Raw genomic sequence first — 22,805 nt, forward strand, 5'->3', positions numbered from 1 at the left:
GCAAATCACTGTAGAAACCAGTTCATTTCTAGGGGTTGTGCTTGTATGCAAACTGACTTACAGGGCATTTAAGCTATCCATTTATCAGTAGGCCTATTTGTGTTCACTGGGGATCAAACCCATGATTTTCTTGCTGCTAACCCAATGATTTACAAGTTGAGCACAGGAACATGATATTCCTGCAATGATTAAATAAAATATTGTTCCAGAGGAAATCAAATCAGCTTCATTCATATTTTGATAAGAAGACTGCAAATTGGTCACAGCTTTTGCTCATTTCACTACAGTTTCTTCATTAGGTGTGTATAAAATAAATCAAACCTGATTGAAATGAAATGGTGCTGGCCCCTGCTTGATATTTTTTACAAACTCAAACCTGGCATGAGAAAAAAGACAACAATGTGATAAACATTAACACTTTTAGTTCACTGTAAAACATTTGACCAGAATCACATATGTGACCCTGGATCACAAAACCAGTCATAAGCCGCACAAGTATATTTGTAGCAATTTGCATATTAATGATAAACTAAAATAAAATTTGCCATTTTGATGTATTCATACTGGAATACTGAATGGAAGTTTTGGAGTAAAAAAATTAGTTTCAATTAATTGGAAATGAGCCAATTCTTCAATGAAAACTACTTTGTCAACTCAGCAGCACACATCATATTTGCTTATGTTGGTTGATTCACAATAAAATAAATAATAATAAGATACAACATTAGAGTTTCCAGTATATCTCTTTAAATAATACTGTAAACCATAATGCATAGGTTGTCATCCAAATACTTTTTTGGCCACTGTGGACCGACTGACACACTACTGCAGTTGTGTTTGTGTTGCAAATCTTTCCTGGCTCCTCCCTCATGTTGTAGACCAAATCATTTCCAGGGCATGAATACTCATCTGTTTAGTCTGAAGACTCACAGCAGCTGTGTGTTAATCTCTTTTGCTATGGCTTTAGTGGAAACACTCCTGAATGTCTCCAGCACAGGAGCTTTACTCGCTGCTCTTCTGCTGCTTTTGGTTATTTATTTCTGCTTCAGGTCTCCAGAAGATGACCAAGAACCTCCAGGACCCAAACCACTGCCACTCGTGGGAAACCTGCACCTTCTGGACCTTAAACAACTTCATGTGTGCCTCTGGAATGTGAGTAGACTTTTAGATTTGTCAAATTAATTTTCCAAATGTTTCCCATTACAGTCCCAGTAGAATGCCTCAATTGTGTCCTTTCGGATTTTTATTGAAACTAAAGAACAAAAATAGTTTTTTATGCATTTACTTAAGTCTTGCAAGTTTTAACAAGCGTGATATTGCATATTTGGATGAATATTGATTCATTTTTATATGTTTACTTTAAATTTGTGCAGAAAGAAGTAATATTTAATCCGTTTTTATTCCAAATACTGGCAATGTTTACATGAACAACATTTTCTTGAATTTAATACGATTGAAGGTTGCGACACTATAGTTTACATGCACCCTAAACACTGCAAACAAATCTGATTAAAATGTACAGCGCGTGATGTATTGTATGTTTCTGTGACGAGAATTATGTGAGACGTAAATATGAGGTAATTATAAGATGGGAACTTGAGAACAATTGTTCTACGACTGTGCACAAGGTGTGCATCCGATTAAGAAAATACTATGATTCACACGTTTACATGCATACTTTTCTCCTGATGATCAGATCACAGATTGGAGTACACCACCCCCCTCAATACAATCCAAATTTGCATCCGATTGACCTCAGTTGTATTGATAAAGGTGTTTACATGAAGGCTTTTCAATAGGATTGAGCCATCAATACGATTACAAACAGATTATTTGGTTACATGTAAACGTACCTACTGCGGGGGCTAACAGTTATTCACACTGTCTGTTTCATTCATATGTAAGGCTGAAGGGGGCTGTAGGGCCAGACAGTCTGTCATGTTTCGATGGTGTGCTAAGCTAACATACAAGCTGTTCTGTACGTAGGCAAGGCAAGGCAAGGCAAGGCAAGTTTATTTGTATAGCACATTTCATACACAGAGGTCATTCAAAGTGCTTTACATAGAAATGAGAAAACAAAAAATCAAATATACATGAATTTTAAATATCAATTAAAAGAAAATAAATGTGATTTTAATAAAAACTGTTTAAATGTATGAAAAAGAATAAAACAGGAATACAAGTATAAAACTTTTAAAAATAAAAATAAGAATAAAAACAAGAGAAATAAAAATAATTAAAATAGTGCATATAAAATATAGTGCAATCAGTTCGGACGCAGCATAGTGCTCATTCAGTAAATGCATAGCTAAACAGATGTGTTTTGAGTCTGGATTTGAATGTGACTACTGTTGGAGCACATCTGATCTCTTCTGGAAGCTGGTTCCAGCTGCGACTGGCATAATAGCTAAAAGCTGACTCTCCTTGCTTTGAGTGAACCCTTGGTATTTCTAGCTGATGTGATCCTAATGATCTGAGTGACCTGTTGGGTTTATATTCAATGAGCATATCAACAATGTTTTGAGGTCCTAGTCCATTGAGTGATTTATATACCATTAATAATACTTTAAAATCAATCCTAAATGTAACTGGTAGCCAGTGTAGAGACCTGAGGACTGGTGTGATATGTTCATATTTTCTGGTTCTGCTCAGAATCCTGGCAGCAGCGTTCTGAATGAGCTGGAGCTGTCTAATGGTCTTTTTGGGAAGGCCAGTGAGGAGGCCATTACAATAATCCACCCTGCTGGTGATAAAAGCATGCACAAGTTTCTCTAAGTCTTGTCTGGAAACAAAGCATCTAATTCTTGCGATATTTTTGAGATGATAATATGCTGATTTAGTTATTGCTTTGACATGACTACTGAAACTAAGGTCAGACTCCAGAATCACACCAAGATTCCTGACTTGATTTTTAGTTGTTTGACCCCTAGCGTCAAGGTATGCATTCACCTTGAGAACTTCATCTTTGTTTCCAAACGCAATGACTTCAGTTTTCTCTTTGTTTAACTGAAGAAAGTTTTGGCACATCCAACTGTTAACTTCATCAATGCATTTGCACAGGGAGTCAATGGGGCTATAGTCGTTAGGGGATAGAGCTAAGTAGATCTGAGTGTCATCTGCATAACTGTGATAGGCAATTTGGTTCTCTCTCATTATTTGGCTTAGTGGGAGCATATACAGGTTGAACAGGAGTGGCGCTAGAATTGAGCCTTGCGGGACTCCGCATGTCATGGATGTCCACTCAGATTTATGGCCACCTATACTTACATAATAACCTCTCCCTTCTAAGTATGACCTGAACCATTTTAGGACCATCCCAGAAAGCCCGACCCAGTTTTCCAGCCTGTCAAGAAGTATGTTGTGATCGACAGTGTCAAAAGCAGCACTGAGGTCGAGTAGCACCAGCACTGATAGTTTGCCTGTGTCTGTATTGAGGCGAATATCATTTATTATCTTTATGAGCGCTGTCTCTGTACTGAGATGTGGTCTGAAACCAGATTGAAAAATGTCAAGGTAACCATTAGAAATTAAGAATTTGTTCAGCTGATTGAAAACAACTTTTTCAATGATCTTGCCTATGAAAGGAAGATTTGAGATTGGTCTGTAGTTACTCAATACAGTGTTATCTAGGTTGCTCTTTTTCAGGAGGGGCTTAACAACTGCAGTTTTAAGGGACTTTGGAAAAGTCCCAGAGATAAGTGATGAATTTACCACTTCTAGGAGATCTGGTTCTAAACAGTTAAAGACACTTTTGAAAAAAGATGTTGGGATTGTGTCATCGATTGCACTCTTAACTTTAGAATTAAAGGAATCAAGGAGAAAATCAACAGAGTCTGCAGATATGCTTGGTGTTAAAGATATAGCCTTCATAAATAGCACACTGGTGTTCTCATTTAAGCATCTCTTTTTGACAGACACAGATTTAGTTTCAATAGTAGGAGAGATTAATATATCAAAGAAAATACAGAAATGATCAGACAGTGCTACATCCTTAATAACAATTGATCAGATGTTTAAACCCTTACTGATAATTAAATCTAGAGTGTGTCCACGATTGTGTGTGGGTCCATGTACATGTTGAGTCAGATCAAAAGTATTTAAAACAGCTGTGACATCTTTTGCCATAATACTGTCTGGCTTATCTATGTGAATGTTAAAATCTCCAGCAAGAGCAAAACAGTCAAACTCTGAGGAAATCATTGATAACAGTTCTGTAAAGTCCTCAACAAATGCTGGAGAGTATTTTGGGGGCCTGTAAATAATGATCAGTAGAATGCGTGGGGTACCTTTCAACACAATACCTAGATATTCAAAAGACGGGTAATTCCCAAATGACACTTGCTTACATTGATAGACATCTTTAAAAAGAGAAGCTACACCTCCCCTCTCCTAGCATTTCTGCAGACATTCATAAAAGTAAAGTTAGGAGGGGCTGTTTCATTAAGGACTGTTGCACTGTAGCTTTCTTCTAGCCATGTTTCATTTAGAAACATAAAATCCAGGTTGTTTGTGGTTATTAAGTCGCTGACTAGAAGTGATTTATTTTTAAGTGAACAGATGTTTAAAAGTGCTAACTTAACAGTACTAATTTTTTCCCTAACAGAGATCTTAGTTTGATATATCACAGGCAGCAGATTAGATTGATTTGCCACACGGTTTGATACAGCCTTAGGCTTTCTATCATGTACTAGAACAGAAATAGAGAAAGATATAGGTACACTGAGTTCCTGCTTTTTATGTATACAATTGAAAGTATTAGTATTTTCATAGCAGAAACTCGACACACATCACTGAGAGCCGTTATCAGTTGTTTTTGGTTCACCTACAGCAGATGGAGGAGGGTGTGTGTCTTGGCGTTGTGTCTGAGACCGAAGAGCTCTCACAGGACGAGGAGGGGGAGCTGGGCCCACTGGTTTTGGTGGTTGTGGGGCTTGCCGTTTTCTGAACGAAAGCTGGGGGCTCGCAGCAATAGAGTGGGATAGTTTAGTTCCAGCATAAACCAGTTCCTCCATTTTTCCGGAGAAGGTCAAAAGCGGGGATGCTGGAGAGAGGAATGACATATCTAGTGAGGAGGAGTCCTGTTTCTCTGATGTGACCGGAGGCTGTGATATGTAGTCCTGGTTTCCCTGGCTGTTTTCCAGAAAGTCGTCCTTGGGTGCTGAATCTTGGAGCAGTTCTAATCTGACACAGTCTGACTGTGGTGAGCTCTGTGGGCATGACTCAGCTGAGATTGTGTCCATGAGCAGTGGTTGTTGTGGCTGCGTGGTGTTATCTCTGTCCTTGTGGGATATGTCGACGTCATGTCCATTTAGGTGCTGAAGAAAAGTCCTGTGGTCATTCATACTCTGTCCAGGTGTGTGTGTGCCATTCAGGTTGAGTGGATTGGCACACACTGCTGAAGGATGATGAAGGGAGAAATAGATATTGTCCTTTAGCACTCTTGCACCCAGTCTGTTTGGGTGGATGCCATCCTGTTTAAATAGTTGTCTCTGACTCCAGAAAAGATTGAAGTTGTTGATAAAGTTCAGTCCCTTTATGTTGCAGGTTTTTTGCAACCATGTATTAAGTCCAAGCAACCGTGAAAACCTATTTGTTCCTCTTGCTGGAAGTGGTCCACTGAAGATTTTATATACGTGTAAACTTACCTGTGTGTGTGTCATCGCAGAGTCGGAGGCGAACGGGTCCGCTGCCCCCGGGTCCCTACGAAAGGGCGCCCTTATCTGGGATTTGATCAGCCTACGGACAGTGGCGATAAGGCAGCGCTCGACCCGGCGAGGTGGTGTGTGACCTTCGCCCCCCTGCTGACCTACAGAAGGAACGACCGTGAGTAACATAGTAAAAGCAATTGTGGTATAAGCTTACCTGTGTTTGTATCATCGCAGAGTCGGAGGCGAACGGGTCCGCTGCCCCCGGGTCCCTACGAAAGGGCGCCCCTATCCGGAATTCGATCGGCCCACGGACCGTGGGGATAGGGCGGCGCTCGACCCGGCGAGGTGGTGTGTGGCCTTCGCCCCCCTGCTGACCAACAGTAAGAGCCGACTGTGAACGTGATACTTACCCCGAGAGCTGTAAGCAGCGGAGCTGGTGAGAACCATTCAAAGACCAATAACAGTGTTTCTGTGTCCTAGCGATCACCTGTGGAGAGAGAAAGGAAAACGAGAGAGAGTCAGTAAAGAGCCGACTGTGAACGTGATACTTACCCCGAGAGCTGTAAGCAGCGGAGCTGGTGAGAACCATTCAAAGACCAATAACAGTGTTTCTGTGTCCTAGCGATCACCTGTGGAGAGAGAAAGGAAAACGAGAGAGAGTCAGTAAAGAGCCGACTGTGAACGTGATACTTACCCCGAGAGCTGTAAGCAGCGGAGCTGGTGAGAACCATTCAAAGACCAATAACAGTGTTTCTGTGTCCTAGCGACCACCTGTGGAGAGAGAAAGGAAGACGAGAGTGAGTCAGTAAAGAGCCGACTGTGAACGTGAAACTTACCCCGAGAGCTGTAAGCAGCGGAGCTGGTGAGAACCATTCAAAGACCAATAACAGTGTTTCTGTGTCCTAGCGATCACCTGTGGAGAGAGAGAAGAAGACAAGAGTGAGTCATTGAGGAATCGACGGTGAACGTGATACTTACCCAGGAAGCTGTAAGCAGGGAGCCGGTGAGACCCCTTTCAAAGTCAGTAACAGTGTCTTTGTTGTCCTAGTGGCCGCCTGTGGAAAGAGAAGAAGGCGAGAGTAAGCCATTGGGCACGGACAGTGGAGAAACCCCTAACAGCCACACCAGAAGTTGTCTGCCTCCAGGAAGAGAAGAAGGAGGGCGCCACGGCCAGCAGGGTCCAGGCGGGAGCCTGACGTTTCCTTTCCCCCGTTGATGGTGGTTGGCACCCCCGTTTTCCCATCCCTGTCACCCGTGGCTGTAGTCTCCCTGGAGGGAGTAGAAGAAGCCATTAGTTTTAAAATTCCCCTTTCCCCGAAATTTCCCCCCCATCCTTTTAAGTATTTAAGATTTCAATAAAGCTTGTTTTAAATTTTACTTACCTGTTTCCGTGTTTGTCTGGTCATTGGGTCGGCTTTGGGGACCTCCTCGAGGTGGGAGTTGAGAAGGGGCGTGGCTTTAGCCAAACACAGCCAGCCCCTAGTGGTGACAGATTTTGGCGTAGTCGGCAGGGTCCCACCTCGAGTTGAGTAACCAAGGTCACCCAATGACTGACAACGCGGGGCCAGCGGCCCCACCCCGTGCCACACCCGTTATCATGGGCAGTCCATGGGTCCAGAGATACGGAGGAGCCGAGTCGGAGGTACGCCTGACTGAATGGAAGGCCCAGCTGGAGTACTTGGCCGACCTGCAGGGCCTTAGCGCCGCCCAGCGGCTTCAATTTGTGTTAAACTCCTTAGAAGGAGAAGCACGGCGAGAAGTACAAGCCGCCCCCGAAGCGACTAGAGCCACCGCCCAGACTGTGTTCCAGTTCCTCACTGAACAATATGGTGACCATACCCCCGTAGCTGTCCTCCGCTCACAATTTTTCAATTGCAAACAAGGCCCCCGACAACCTATTCGAGCTTTTGCCCTCAGGCTGCGGGAGCAGTTCACTCGCCTGCAAGCCCGACGAGACCATGGGCTAGGAGATGGAGAAGCCTTGTTACGCGACCAGTTCCTCCTGGGGATGAAAGAAGGCCCCGTGAGACAAAGTCTGAGGGTCCAGTTCCGGAGGGACCCCGGGCTGACCTTCGAAGATCTAAAGAAGGAGGCGCTAGCCCTGGAGGGGGACGAGGCCGAAGTAACCGAAGCCCCCGTATGTGCAGCCGTAAGTGGAAACACAGCGGCGCCACCTGAACACGCAGACTGGAAACAAGCCCTGCGGGTGGAATTGTTGAAAGATGTCCGAGAGCAGATGTCGGAGCTATCTAAGACCCTCTTGGGGGAACTTCGCCAAAGTAGGGCGCGGGAGGAACCGAGGCCGGCACCCCGAGAGCGAGTCTACTCTGAGAGGGGCCGAGAGCCACCGGGACGCCCGAATCGTTTGAACCGGCCCCGCTTCGAGTGGGATGACCAAGGGCGGCCAATCTGTAATCGGTGTGGAGAACCGGGGCATTACAGTCGCCAGTGTGGGCCTCGCAGGGCATCAGAAGGGGGTTTTTAAGGCGACCGGCCACAGTGGGTCGTGTGGCCGGGACCCCCAGAGAAGACCCTGGAAGACGCGAGGATGCTAGAGACCAGATGGTTGGACACAGCCCTGTGGCGGAGGTGAAGGTATGTGGCAAGACAATACAGTGCCTAGTAGATACGGGCTCGCAAGTGACATTGTTTGCGGAAAGTCTCTCGCAGGAAGTATTTGGGAAGCAGAGTGCCCAAGGAGGGGAGGCCCCCTGGCTGACGTTGCGGGGCGCCAACGGCCTAGAGATCCCTTATATTGGCTATCGGTTGACGGACTTAGAAGTTCATGGGGGGATAGTTCCCCAAAAAGGAGTGATTATTGTGGAGGACAGATGTCTGGGTGCCCATCGAGCCCTGTTAGGGATGAACGTCCTCTCCGAATGCTGGGAAGTATTATTTCGGGCTAAGCCCGTCCCTAGGATCCCCCCTGTCGAGAGGCCCCTATGGGAGCAAGTAGTAGCCGACTGTCGTCGGGTCCAGATGACCCAGGTCCGCAGAGGCCGGGAAGAGGTAGGAAGGGTGATGTGTCGATTCGCTCTGTCGATTCCTCCTAGGAGTGAGGCCATGGTGTGGGTGAGAGTAGCCCCCCGAGGAGTTGGCCCCGAAGAATGGGTGTTGGTTGAACCTCACGCCGATTGCCCCCAAGTGGAAGTAGCCCGAGGCCTAGCGGCGGTCCGTCGGGGGAGGGTCCCTGTGAAGGTCCGAAACGACCACCCCTACCCAGTATACTTACACCGACACCAGCGGCTGGCCCGATTAACGGGGGTCGCGCCCCACCAGGTGAGAGAGGAGAGGGACGTTAGGTTCCGTCAGGTGTGCCCCAATGTCATCGAGGTGGCCCTGACCCAGATGGAAGCCCCTCCGAACAACAGAAGGAGGGACGTGCCGAAGCACTTGGCAGGCGAGTCCCTGCAAGGGGAAGAGTTGGAACAGGCGCAGACACAAAGACTCCAAGCCCTCCTTCAGAAATGGCAACATGTATTCGCAAGACACGAGGAAGATTATGGGTGTACGAAAGTGGTAGAACACCATATACCGACTGGAGATGCAGGGCCCAGTAGAGAGAGGTACCGGCCGATCCCACCCACCTTGTATGCAGAGGTACGCTCGCTACTGCAGGGCATGCTGGAGCGAGGAGTCGTCCGGGAAAGCAGTAGCCCCTGGGCAGCCCCCATCGTACTTGTGCAGAAAAAGTCAGGAGCTTGGAGGTTTTGCGTGGACTATCGGAAGCTTAACCTGGTGACCAAGAAAGACGCGTTTCCCTTGCCCCGGATTGAAGACTCCCTTGCCGGTCTCACACGATCCGCTTGGTACTCCACCTTGGATCTGGCCAGTGGATATTGGCAGGTGCCAGTGGCCGAGGCCGATAGAGAGAAGACCGCCTTTACGACCCCGTTCGGACTATTCCAGTGGGAACGGATGCCCTTCGGGCTCTGTAACGCTCCGGCCACGTTCCAACGCCTCATGCAGCGCTGTCTTGGAGGTCAGTTAATGGAGTCAGTCTTGGTATATTTGGATGATGTAATTGTGTATTCCCCAGATTTCGATTCACACCTCCGACACCTCGAAGAGGTTTTCCGGGCGATGGAGAAATATGGGCTGAAGTTACAACCCGACAAGTGCCATCTGTTGCGGCGGAAAGTCCAGTTCCTGGGCCATGTGGTCAGCGCTGCTGGGGTGGCCGTAGACCCTGGGAAGGTCTCCGCGGTGAGAGACTGGAGTGCACCAAAGACTGTGAGGCAAGTGCGGTCATTTCTGGGATTTGTGGGATACTACAGACGGTTTATAAAAGATTTCTCAAAGATTGCCAAACCCCTTAACCAGCTACTGGTCGGCACAGGGCGAAACCGGGGGCGGGGGTCACCCTCTATTGATTGGGACGAGTCCTGTGAAGGGGCATTTCAGAGGTTAAAACAGGAGTTGTTACAGGCTCCTATCTTGGCCTATGCAGACTTTACCCAGCCATTTCTTTTGTATACAGACGCTAGCAACCTGGGGCTGGGAGCAGTCTTGGCCCAACGACAAGCGGGTACGGAACGGGTGATCGCCTACGCAAGCCGAAGCCTTCACCCAGCGGAGAGGAACGACGCGAACTACAGCTCATTCAAGTTGGAGCTGTTGGCCCTGAAATGGGCCCTGACCGAGAAGTTCAAGGACTACCTCTGGGGTGCTAAGGTGACGGTGATTACAGACAATAACCCTCTGGTTCATTTACAGACAGCGAAGTTGGGGGCGGTGGAGCAGCGCTGGGTGGCACAACTTGCCAACTTCAATTACCAACTACAGTATCGGCCCGGTCGGGAACACACGAACGCGGATGTCCTGTCCCGATTGCCAGAGGTGGACGGCCCCGGTGGCTGTGATGGCCACGAAGAGGAAAGCCAGGAGGAAGGCTACCTGATAGGGGTTGTGGAAGCACCAGGAGGCCAGCAGGAGGCGGTACCCGGGAGCTGGGGTTGGGACCCCTGCCGGTGGAAGGAAAGACAGGCCCAGGATCAAGATTTATGGCAGGTGAGGATGTGGGTAGAGCGAGGCCGGCGACCAACGTCGTCCGAGAGGCTGACCCAGACAGAGACGGGGAAGAGACTGCTGGGACAGTGGGACAAGCTGGAGATACAGGAGGGGGTACTTTGCCGAAAAGTAAGTGATCCGAAGCTGGGCGAGGAGGTACGCCAGATCGTGGTGCCCGCCGATCAAACAGCAGCCCTGGTGTCTGCCTACCATGACCAATTGGGACACCAGGGACAAGAACGGACCGTATCACTGCTACGCAGGTTCTTCTATTGGCCGGGACTGGAAGCATCAGTGCGTAGCTTGGTCCAAGCTTGCCCCAGGTGCACGTTATTCAAGTCTCGACGAGAGGCCCGAGCACCGATGATACCCATATGTGCCAAAGCCCCCCTTCACATCATGGCGATGGATTTCCTGACCCTGGGCCGGCCACAGGACCGTTATCCGAACATCTTAGTAATCACCGGCCTGTTTACGAAATATGCATGGGCAATCCCCACCCTCGATCAGACGGCAAGTACCACCGCAACGGCCTTATGGCGGCACGTCTTCCAAACATTTGGATGTCCAGAGTTCTTACACTCAGACCAAGGGGCAAACTTCGAATCAAAGGTGATCCGGGAATTATGCCAGCTGTATGGGTGCACGAAGACCCATACGACGTCCTACCACCCTCAAGGAAACGGCTGCTGCGAGAGGTTTAATCAAACCCTGCTGGGGCTCTTAGGGACCTTGGATCAACGCAAGCAGAGTGATTGGGTGAGTGCTCTACCGAACCTCTTACAAGCTTATAACAACAGCATTCATAGCACGACGGGGTATGCCCCCACTTATCTGATGTTCGGTAGGCATGTGCGGATGCCGACGGACCTGGTCCTGGGAGCGGCCGCGAGCCAGGAGGAAGGAAGTGTGACTGAGTGGGTAGGGCGCCACCACCAACGGCTGCACTTTGCCTATGAGCAGGTATCTCAGAAAATACGGGCCACCGGAGAAAAGAACAAGCGGTTGTACGACCGAACAGCCCGGGAAGCCCCCTTGCTGCCAGGAGAGAGAGTCCTGGTACGAGATAACCGGCGGCAAGGCAAAGGAAAGCTGAGCGACCGTTGGGAGGCCATCCCGTACGTAGTCTGTAGGCAGCAGAGACCGGGTCAGCCGGTGTATACCATCCGGCCGGAAGGAGAGGCCGGCCCGGAGCGGGTGGTACACCGAAATATGATTCGCCCTTGTCCAAATTTCCCCGAGGTCACGGAGGAGGTAGTCGCGGAGCCGGCACCGACAGCCCCCTGGATGGAAGGATGGGCTGTAGTACCAGGTTTACCTGTGGTGGCGCCACCCCCAGTCGCCCCTGGAGAGCCCGATCTTGCACCTGAGCCAATTGACCCCCCGGCCGCCCAGAGGCAGCCAGGACCAGCACCAGAGCCAGCCGAACCCCTGGCCGCACAAGGACAACCTGAGGTTGTGCCCGAGCCCGCTGCACCTGACTCCCCTGTAAGACGCTCCCAACGGGAGAACCGCGGCCGGCCCCCTTCCCGCTATGGTGAGTGGACTACTCAAAGGCATTCCAGGGACTGGAATGTATTGGCGGGGGAGGATGTCACAGGGTGACGACTTGTCAGGGCGGAACCAAAAATTGAGGAAGTTGGTTCCGCCCGGATGTTTCCGCCCCGACCGGAAAAATGGAAACACCGGACATCCGGCAGCGTTGCGAAGGCTGTAATCAGCGGATTGAGCACAGCTGTGGCTAGTTAACGAGATCGCCGGGTAATTGGATAATGGGAGCGTAAGGAGAAGTACAAAAAGCACGGTTAGATGACAGTTGGGGAGCGAAGTGTGTGCTGAGGAACGGAGCTGTGCTCATTGCTAGACGTGGTGGCTGGATATATTTCTCTCTCTTTCCCTCTTCTCTCGTTGCAGTTACGGTGGACCGGCTGGATTTAAGGAACAACCCTATGGGTGAAAAAGGAACTACAGTCCAACTAGTAATTTGAACGGAGAAAAACGAGAAGCGATTTGATCGCACTGCACAACGTACACTAAGGCTATCCGCTGTGAGTATGCCCATGGTGTAGTGTAACTAGCGGAAACTTGCATGTTGTGATTCGTTGGAGTCCTCCAGGAGTAGGAAGGCGGCCCTACCCCTATCAGTAGCGTGGTGGGCGAGCCGCCAGCAGCATATATATTTCATACAGCCACCGCAACGCGACTCTGGTCTGGTCGTTTCTGCCACCGCCTCTACGTTAGCCCCAAGCACAGTGGAAGAGATCGGGCGTTTCCCCTCGTGGTGTTGCACTTGCAGTGTGGTGAGTGAGATTTTACATATTATAAGCTTTTTCACGATAGAGTGGTGCTGTGTATTTGCCGTGGGTTGCCGTGTGTCTTGTCAGAGGAACCCCGCACCATCCATTCTCTCCCTTGGAAGGAGGACGCCGGGGCCAACGACCGTAGACCTTATTGCCATCATACGCGGTGTGCTGTTCAAGAGAGTGAAGAGACGCAGGCCAAGTACTGTGGAGGACTGTGAGTATTATAGTGAAAGCAATTGTGGTGTAAACTTACCTGTGTGTGTGTCATCGCAGAGTCGGAGGCGAACGGGTCCGCTGCCCCCGGGTCCCTACGAAAGGGCGCCCTTATCTGGGATTTGATCAGCCTACGGACAGTGGCGATAAGGCAGCGCTCGACCCGGCGAGGTGGTGTGTGACCTTCGCCCCCCTGCTGACTTACAGAAGGAACGACCGTGAGTAACATAGTAAAAGCAATTGTGGTATAAGCTTACCTGTGTTTGTATCATCGCAGAGTCGGAGGCGAACGGGTCCGCTACCCCCGTGGTCTCTACGAAAGGGCGCCCCTATCCGGAATTCGATCGGCCCACGGACCGTGGGGATAGGGCGGCGCTCGACCCGGCGAGGTGGTGTGTGGCCTTCGCCCCCCTGCTGACCAACAGTAAAGAGCCGACTGTGAACGTGATACTTACCCCGAGAGCTGTAAGCAGCGGAGCTGGTGAGAACCATTCAAAGACCAATAACAGTGTTTCTGTGTCCTAGCGATCACCTGTGGAGAGAGAAAGGAAAACGAGAGAGAGTCAGTAAAGAGCCGACTGTGAACGTGATACTTACCCCGAGAGCTGTAAGCAGCGGAGCTGGTGAGAACCATTCAAAGACCAATAACAGTGTTTCTGTGTCCTAGCGATCACCTGTGGAGAGAGAAAGGAAAACGAGAGAGAGTCAGTAAAGAGCCGACTGTGAACGTGATACTTACCCCGAGAGCTGTAAGCAGCGGAGCTGGTGAGAACCATTCAAAGGCCAATAACAGTGTTTCTGTGTCCTAGCGATCACCTGTGGAGAGAGAGAAGAAGACAAGAGTGAGTCAGTAAAGAGCCGACTGTGAACGTGAAACTTACCCCGAGAGCTGTAAGCAGCGGAGCTGGTGAGAACCATTCAAAGACCAATAACAGTGTTTCTGTGTCCTAGCGATCACCTGTGGAGAGAGAGAAGAAGACAAGAGTGAGTCATTGAGGAATCGACGGTGAACGTGATACTTACCCAGGAAGCTGTAAGCAGGGAGCCGGTGAGACCCCTTTCAAAGTCAGTAACAGTGTCTTTGTTGTCCTAGTGGCCGCCTGTGGAAAGAGAAGAAGGCGAGAGTAAGCCATTGGGCACGGACAGTGGAGAAACCCCTAACAGCCACACCAGAAGTTGTCTGCCTCCAGGAAGAGAAGAAGGAGGGCGCCACGGCCAGCAGGGTCCAGGCGGGAGCCTGACGTTTCCTTTCCCCCGTTGATGGTGGTTGGCACCCCCGTTTTCCCATCCCTGTCACCCGTGGCTGTAGTCTCCCTGGAGGGAGTAGAAGAAGCCATTAGTTTTAAAATTCCCCTTTCCCCGAAATTTCCCCCCCATCCTTTTAAGTATTTAAGATTTCAATAAAGCTTGTTTTAAATTTTACTTACCTGTTTCCGTGTTTGTCTGGTCATTGGGTCGGCTTTGGGGACCTCCTCGAGGTGGGAGTTGAGAAGGGGCGTGGCTTTAGCCAAACACAGCCAGCCCCTAGTGGTGACATAGACGCCTCATGACGTGCTGGAACCGCCATATTGGTTGCGTCTCTTCACTCTACGCTGTAATTGGCCGTTTCTCAATGTCAAGGATACTTCCTTGGCAGGACTAGTCCTTACAAGTCACTTCCTTCAGAGGCTAGGCAAGGCTCCTCTTAAGCATTCGGAGAACACGTAAATGGAACAGGCTGGCAAGTGCACGTCATTGCGTCATTATGTAAATGAAAATGTGTGCTTTGGTCCCTATGCACATAGGATTGTGGGTGATTTGAGAGGGCAAAGAGCGTGAAGGATACACATATGCATCCTTTCCTTTATATGGGATATTTAGCAAATGAAGGACTCAATCCTTGGTTGCAATTCCGAGGATCCTCGACATTGGAAAAGTCCTTCAATGGATGTTGATGACGTAGCATCCTCGAAATTCTGGTTTCCGAGGATCCTTCCTTGACATTGAGAAATGGCTACAGTCAATCGGAAGCCGTTTCTCAATGTCAAGGATACTTCCTTGGCAGGACTAGTCCTTACAAGTCACTTCCTTCAGAGGATAGGCGAGGCTACTCTTAATCATTTGGAGAACACGTAAATGGAACATGCTAGCAATTGCACGTCATTGCGTCAATAAAAGGTGTGCTTTCAGTGCTGCGCGCATAGGATTGTGGGTGATTTCAGCGCATGAAGTGGGCGAAGGATACACATATGCATCTTTTCCTGTATATGGGATATTTCTCGAACGAAGGACTCAGTCCTTGGCTGGAATTCCGAGGATCCTCGACGTTGGAATAGTCCTTCGACGACCGTCGATGACGTAGCATCCTTGAAATTCTGGCTTCCGAGGATCCTTCCTTGACATTGAGAAACGGCTACAGTCAATCGGAGTCAGCGGAGAGCGAGCAACTATGCCCATATTTTATGCAGCTTACAGTTGCAATAACTGGTGCAGTATTGATACCAGATCGCATGGGATAACCTTTCACAAGAAAGACTGAACAATAATTTTAGTTATTTTAGTCGTTATAATATTATGTCATCGTAACTAACGCTACGTGTAACCAAACCGTGTAAAAATCCAGAAAAAAAATGTGCGCATTGAGGACCCATCCAAGATGGCAGTCGCGCTGATACGTCTGCGTCAGTCTATGAGGTGTCTACTTATATACAATCTGTGTTTCTGTACACATGTTGTCACGATGCTAATGAGATATGATGGAGATGTTTTTAGGAATAGTTTCGACTGGTAGCTCATTGGTATGTTTCTTTTTGTAAGCAAGGCATCTGATACCAAGTCAAGGCATAGGTGAAGTGAGAAATTTGTGAGTAATTATAATAAAGATAAAAGAATAATCAGTCTGAATAGGTGATAATGTGTGCCCTATGCGGATCCTCTGAATGGGGCTGTTTGACATACAAAACAATAGAAACTATATAATGAATGGTGCTTAGAAGATGTGAATAAACAAACATTAGCATAGCATCACATGACATAGTTTTAAGCAATGTTTGAAAGAGTACAAAGAAGTTTGTTTCTTTATTTGTCACAGGGTGGAATGAAGCATGACTTTAGAACAATCCTAATGAATCACAAAGGTATATTTATTTACAGAAAGAAATAAAAACTAGAGCACTTGTTGAACACTATTAAAAATGATTTCAATAGGACTTCAGTAGCTACAAGCGTGATTTGCTGATAATGTACAAATAAAAGGCTAAATGTTTGGGGATAATTTCTCATATCCAGCAGTATTGCATTTCGGTTGAGTTGGTTTGCTTCAGGGCTAACAGAAATGATAAGAGGATTCATTCATGTACATTCATTGAGGATCTGTACTTATTTTCTGCATGTTTCATACAAAAATTGAGTAAGTGATTGATTTATGAAATTATTTATATAGATAAAACCAAACTATTGAATGCACTGTGCATGTAACACAGTAAATGTTTTATCAGTGCTTTGTAATGTTATAAGATCAGAAAGATTTGCTTGTTAACGTGCTTTATTTGTTCTTGTTTACCGGTTCAGTTATCCAAGAAATATGGGTCAGTGTTCAAAGTTCATCTTGGACCCAAAAAGATTGTGGTTTTGGCCGGATACAAGACGGTTAAACAAGCACTGGTGAACCAAGCTGATGAATTCGGGGAAAGAGAGATAACACCCATATTCCAAGACATTAATGAAGGACACGGTAACACATCACTTTAACCGTTTTACTACTGACTATTAGTTAAAAAATATTTCTATTTATATATTTTTATCAGTATAATTTGTATAACTTTGTTGTATGTAAGTTGAACCTTTATAAAAGCTCTTACAGATACCAGATTAGCAAACAGTATGAAAATGTCATAAAACACAAACTAAAAGACGCCGTTTTCCTGCAGGAATCATCTTTACGAATGGTGATATGTGGAAAACCATGAGAAGATTTGCTCTCTCAACTCTTCGAGACTTTGGGATGGGAAAGAAACTGAGCGAAGAGAAAATTATTCAGGAGACGCGATATCTGCGAGAAGTGTTTGAGACCTTCAAAGGTATATCAACTACAGCGTACAATAATATGAATTTGAGTGCTGATGTTTATTAAAATCTGATCTTTGTTTCTGTATCTCTTGCAGGAAATCCTTTTGATACAACCCAGCCAGTAAATTATGCCGCTTCCAACCTCATCTCAGCTATTGTTTATGGAAATCGTTTTGAATATGACGAACCAACGTTTAAAGAAATAGCTGTCGTGTCAAACCATACAATCCTCATGGTCGGCTCTGCTGCTATACAGGTTCCCATTTTAAAGTTTTCCTTTAGAGTAAAGAGAGTGGCTAACCGCACACTGATCCACTTGTGACAATAAGTCTACAAAAAAGTTTTCCTTTAGGCCACACTTTTACTTTTTATGGCTGAGAATGTTTAGAAAGTTAATATGTTTGTACTTATATGATCACTTCTTAAAAAAGTAGTTTTTATCTACATACACCTTGGGTCCCCTTACATGAAAGTCACTGTATTTTAAGTCATTGTCAACCTCTTATAGTATATACAGTAGTGTGAACAAGTGTTTGTCCCTTCCTGATTTTTTTGCATGCTTGTCACACTTTAATTATTAATGTTAATCAAAGAAAACACAACATGCAGTTTTTAAATGAAGGTTTTTATTATGAATGGAAAACAAAATCCAAACCCACATGGCTCTGTGTGAAAAAGTGTCGTCTGAAACATAAAGTTTGACAAACATGCAAAAAAAAGTAAGGGGCCCAACACTTTTTCACACCATCATATGTGTTCAATATGTTTGAGAGCGAAACCAACTAACAATGTCCTCTAAATAATAATGTAAGTGTAAGATCCCATCTCATCTTACTATGAAAGAAACTGGCCAGGTAACTTTGGCCCTGGTGCATCTTGTTCAATTGTTTGAGTTGGTGGCCATTTGATTATGTTTCAGTCAAGGGTTTGAGTCAAAGGTAAATGTGAACCCATTTCTATGATAATGAAATGGTCTGGGTGAGATAGTAATGTTGATGGGATTAAGGGTTGGTGAAACTCCAGGATTGGGAATGGAAGTGTTACTTCTTTTCAATGCTTTGTTTAAAGTTGAGTGCTTTGTTTTCTATTTAGGGGATTGCCCCTTAAAATGTATATAAAGGCAACGTTAGGGCTACTGTAAGAGGCTGTTTACACCTGGTATTAATGGCGCTTTTCCATTGCGCTGGTGCCATCATTGTGCACAGTCATGGAAACGTTGCTGCTGGTGCTGATATAATAAAATTAAAAACACCATCACAAGCGCTTGCAACACTTTCAAAACGCAGCAGCTACCAAATGTATACAAAGATGATGGTTCAAAGTCCATTTCGTAATGTTTATATGTAGATTCACCTCTATAGGGGGCATACATGTGCTCTGACTCTGAGGTCAAATATAAGGCTAGTTTTTTTTTATTGCCTGTTTTCGATGCAATTAAATTAAGAAAAAATGTGAGCATTAAGATATACTTACATTGCATCAACGGTTTCTTTTTATTTCCTGTTTTTGAAGTGTTGATCATTACAGCCAATCACAGACGTGATCGATGAGCGCAGGAATGTTACATTTAAATGAGTTGTCGTGTAAAATTTTGTTTTTTCACAAATATACCAATTAAATTAGCTTCTTACCTTTTTGGTCTGTGTAGTTGGTTGCAATTCGCAATCTCGCTGCTAGTATAGCCGTTTTTGTGGGTATATTACTGATCATACACTGTATTAATATTATATTAGACTTAAGGACTATAGAGACAGAGCGCAGCGCGTCATAACCTGAAACCACGCCCACCGGGGGGGGAAAGCGATCCAACCGTCTCCATTGACTTTGTATTGCGAGAAGCCGCCTCCTTGTCATTTCTGGCTTATAACAAAAAACTGAATAATGCCTAAAAGCTGCTGTGTGATAATATGTACAGCTGACGAGCCAAAGAACCCAGAGGTGAGTTTTTGTGGGCTGTCGAGCCGTGGAGCCCAGCTTTTGAGGAGGGTGGAGTGGATCGCCGGCTGCGTTTCCCCCTATTGGACGCAATTTTACTAATAGAAGTACTATGAAAAGTTGCCTGTTTCCATTTCTGTGTCTTTTTATTTGGTTTTTTTGGGTTGTTAGATGTACACCTTGTCACACAGCAGCTTTTAGGTATTAATCTGTTTTTAAGTTTAATCTGTAAATAAGTTTTTATAAGCTGTCGACCCCAAAAAACGAGCGTTTAAAGACACAAAAATGAAAACAGGCAACTTTTCATAGTACTCCTATTAGTAAAACTGCGTCCAATAGGGGGAAACGTAGTCGCCGATCCACTTTATTCTCCTTAAAAGCTGGGTTTTACGGCTCGACAGCTTATAAAAACTTATTTCTGGGTTCTTTGGCTTGTTAGCTGTACATATTGTCACACAGCAGCTTTTAGGCATTATTCAGTTTTTTGTTATAAGCCAGAAATGACAAGGAGGCAGCTTCTCGCAATACAAAGTCAATGGAGACGGTTGGATCGCTTTCCCCCCCGGTGGGCGTGGTTTTCAAATTTGCATAACTGCGCTCTGTCTCTATTGTTTCTACACAAGGTTGTAATGACACCCAGTTAAACTTTCGTTTTCTCAGTTAACTTTCGTTTCATAATTAAAAGAGCCCAGGTGCGATCCTGCGACTATGCCACGATTATTCTCGCCACGATTATTATGAGAAACAAGGTCGAAACAACCGACAAACAAGAGTACGTCATTTTAGATTAGTGAAGTCGTCCGGCTGTACCTCGCTACATAAACAATAAGTTAGTTGTGCCAGGGAAAGCTAAGGCCAATCGAAATAATAAACAGAGTACGTCATTTCAAGATTTGAGTCCAGCTGTACTTTGCTATATTAATAATAAGGCATCTGTGCAAGCTAGGCCAAGAGAACCAATAAGCAGAATATATCATTTTAGATATGAACGATTTAGCTGCACATCAAACAAATAAATTAATTGTGGCAGACCAAGGCCAATTAAAAGAGTATACGTCATCTCAGATAAGAAGTGTTTGATCTTATGAAAATGGAGTCAGATTTTGGGAGGGCGGAGGGGTGTTGATTGTTTCACTATGTTGGCTCGAGCGAATAAAGTAGTTTTTGTTCGGCACCTGGAACCCTTGTCTCCTGAATATTTTTCTTATGAAGATTCAAGCTAAGGCTTTTTGCCACTACACTAGATGCCGCTAAAACACATTACACCTTTAAAACAAATTCTGTATGTCTCTACTGTCTGTACTAACATATATTTACTGTAAAGCTGCATAATTGCAAAATTTGCATAATTGTTCTGTAAATTTTACAGTGGAAAACTGTGAAAAGCCGGTCTGATGTTTATGTTGTACTTTTTCGTGTGGCACGACCTGCAGATCTACAACATGTTTCCGGTGCTTAGGCCGTTGCTGAAGACCTGGAGACTGCTAATGAAACATGTGGAGAGCAACCATGCAGATATACAGGTCCTGGTGGATCACTTACGGGAGACCTTTAACCCTCTCGACTGCAGAGGATTAGTTGATGCCTTCTTCATCCAAAAACAAAGCTTAGAGGTAGAATATCATGATTTTATATACCAAATGTGTGGGTTAATGTACGTATGTTTAAAACTAATTTTCAGCCTAAATAATAATAAAGCATGGTTTTTTTGTGCCAGGAATCTGGAGAAAATGATTCTCAATTTAATGATCTGAACCTGCTCATGACTGTAGTCAACCTGTTTGCTGCCGGTACTGACACCACCGGCACAACGCTACGCTGGGGTTTACTGTTCATGGCCAAATATCCTCACATACAAGGTAATAACTGTTCTCTTTATATTTACAAAAGTGAGGAAAGATGTATGTTTTGTATAAAATGTCTCATTTTCTGTGTGATCTTCTGGGTCATAGATCGGGTTCATGAGGAAATTGACAGGGTGCTTGATGGACGTGAACCGGTTACAGAGGACAGGAAGAATTTACCTTACACAGACGCTGTGATCCATGAAATCCAGAGACTGGCGAATTTAGTGCCCTTGAATCTGCCACATAAAACCAGCTGTGATGTGAACTTCAATGGATATCTCATCAAGAAGGTCCGTCTTGTTGTCCAGCACAACTTATCTGTCATTAGTTTATCTTTAAAAAATGTATTTATTTTTGTTGTTTCCAGCCAAAATTAGCGATCAAACCCCCCCAGTATTTAGCACACTAATGTTGTCTGTGTTTTTTTCTGAAATCTAGGGGACGTGTGTTCTGCCACTGCTGTATTCTGTTTTAAGAGATGAGAGCGAGTGGGAGATGCCCAACACTTTCAACCCTGAACACTTCCTCAATGAGAACGGTCAGCTGATCAAACGTGACGCCTTCATGCCCTTCTCTGCAGGTAATAAACTTTACAGTGTTAATATAGCAGCTACATAAGTGTTGTGTCTTGTGTTTGTACTGGAATGCTACTTAGCAAAAAATCGATACTAAAAAATTTAAAATGTAAGTTCAGCTCAGTCGCATTGCCTTGAAACTGAAACATGCAGTATGGTTGATAAATGTAGTATATTACCCATTAATAATGAAAACGGTGCACATAATGCAAAAATAGTGCAGTCTGTACGTACTGTCGTATGTCATTACCAAACATATTCCCTTCTTTTCTCTCAGGACGCAGGATTTGTTTAGGAGAGGGTTTGGCCAGGATGGAGCTCTTTCTGTTCTTCACTTCTCTTCTTCAGTGTTTTCACTTCACTCCTCCACCTGGAGTCTCTGAAGATGAATTGGATCTCACACCAGTTGTGGGTCTTGTCTTGAACCCTTCACCTCACAAACTGTGTGCCGTCAGTAGGGCAGAAAAACACAACCTCAAGTCATAAATCAAAAGGCAGAATAACTAGTTAAAAGTATAGCGGAAGATTTTCGTTTTCTGGGTGGATCATCAAGACATCCCAGTTGTCAATCATTCTGATGATATGTTCATGTAAGGCCATCGTACTACTCGTCCCCAGGTTTGTTTTCTGCACACTCTCATGTTTATATGTGTGGTGGTCTATGGTTTCAGCCATTCATTGAAGCTTGCGTTCTCATCGTATTTTTTGAAAATGTCTGAGGGTCACAGGAGAAAAAGTGTTTACGAATTGTTTGACAAGAAGAGAAAGGCATGTGAAAGAGTGTTTTTGGGAGAATATTTCACAGGTTGGGCTTCCCACGAGAAGTTTCTACTCGACAGGTAAAGTTTGTCATGCTATTTGGAGAAATCTATTTAAAATCATTGCTAGTAAAAGTTGATGTAAGCTATGATTAGCGAGGCTAGCCCTGGCTACTTGTAAACAGAGCGACAGCAACTTGTAAACAGAGCGAAGAGAATAACTAGGCTCGTGCATGCTCTCTCTCTCTCTCTCTCTCTCTCTCTCTCTCTCGTGCACGTGTTTAATAGGCGTTCCCTCTTGGGAGCAGGTAGAGTGTTGCGCATGTGCATTTTTTTTAAAAGTGGGGCGGTTCCTTTAAAAAATTTCGGAAAATCTTCCGCTATACCTTTAAGTATAGCTCTAATAATTATAAAACATAGAGGGGCAGTTTCCCAGACAGGTTTTAAATTAATCCAGGACTAGGCCTTA

General features: G+C 45.6%; 2 protein-coding genes and 1 long non-coding RNA gene across 3 annotated transcripts; all 3 read left to right on the forward strand.

Moving 5' to 3' along the window:
• The first annotated feature begins 942 nt into the window (after positions 1–942).
• LOC141350859 (cytochrome P450 2K1-like) lies at positions 943–22,581 on the forward strand. Its single transcript, XM_073856697.1, has 9 exons — positions 943–1,152; positions 16,724–16,886; positions 17,083–17,232; positions 17,317–17,460; positions 20,543–20,769; positions 20,874–21,015; positions 21,109–21,293; positions 21,442–21,583; positions 21,856–22,581. Exons 1-9 carry the CDS (start codon positions 958–960, stop codon positions 22,062–22,064), a joined length of 1,557 nt encoding a protein of 518 aa, XP_073712798.1. The 5' UTR covers positions 943–957; the 3' UTR covers positions 22,065–22,581.
• LOC129432024 (uncharacterized) lies at positions 6,067–8,133 on the forward strand. The gene is made up of 2 exons (XM_073857927.1): positions 6,067–6,587; positions 6,697–8,133. Exon 2 carries the CDS (start codon positions 7,195–7,197, stop codon positions 8,131–8,133), a length of 939 nt encoding a protein of 312 aa, XP_073714028.1. The 5' UTR covers positions 6,067–6,587; positions 6,697–7,194.
• On the forward strand, positions 14,045–14,596 carry LOC129432023 (uncharacterized). Its single transcript, XR_008639969.2, has 2 exons — positions 14,045–14,158; positions 14,268–14,596. It is a non-coding gene; the product is annotated as an uncharacterized lncRNA (long non-coding RNA).
• Positions 22,582–22,805: the final 224 nt, after the last annotated feature.

This window comes from Misgurnus anguillicaudatus, chromosome 19 (genome assembly GCF_027580225.2).
Source record: "Misgurnus anguillicaudatus chromosome 19, ASM2758022v2, whole genome shotgun sequence".
NCBI lineage: Eukaryota > Metazoa > Chordata > Actinopteri > Cypriniformes > Cobitidae > Misgurnus > Misgurnus anguillicaudatus.

Coding starts and splice junctions, on each gene's coding strand:
- LOC141350859 (XM_073856697.1), top strand. CDS start 958: ATGGCTTTAGTGGAAACACTCCTGAATGTCTCCAGCACAGGAGCTTTA. Junction 1,153..16,723: donor TTCATGTGTGCCTCTGGAAT/GTGAGTAGACTT, acceptor TTACCGGTTCAG/TTATCCAAGAAATATGGGTC. Junction 17,461..20,542: donor CCATACAATCCTCATGGTCG/GCTCTGCTGCTA, acceptor AACTGTGAAAAG/CCGGTCTGATGTTTATGTTG.
- LOC129432024 (XM_073857927.1), top strand. CDS start 7,195: ATGACTGACAACGCGGGGCCAGCGGCCCCACCCCGTGCCACACCCGTT.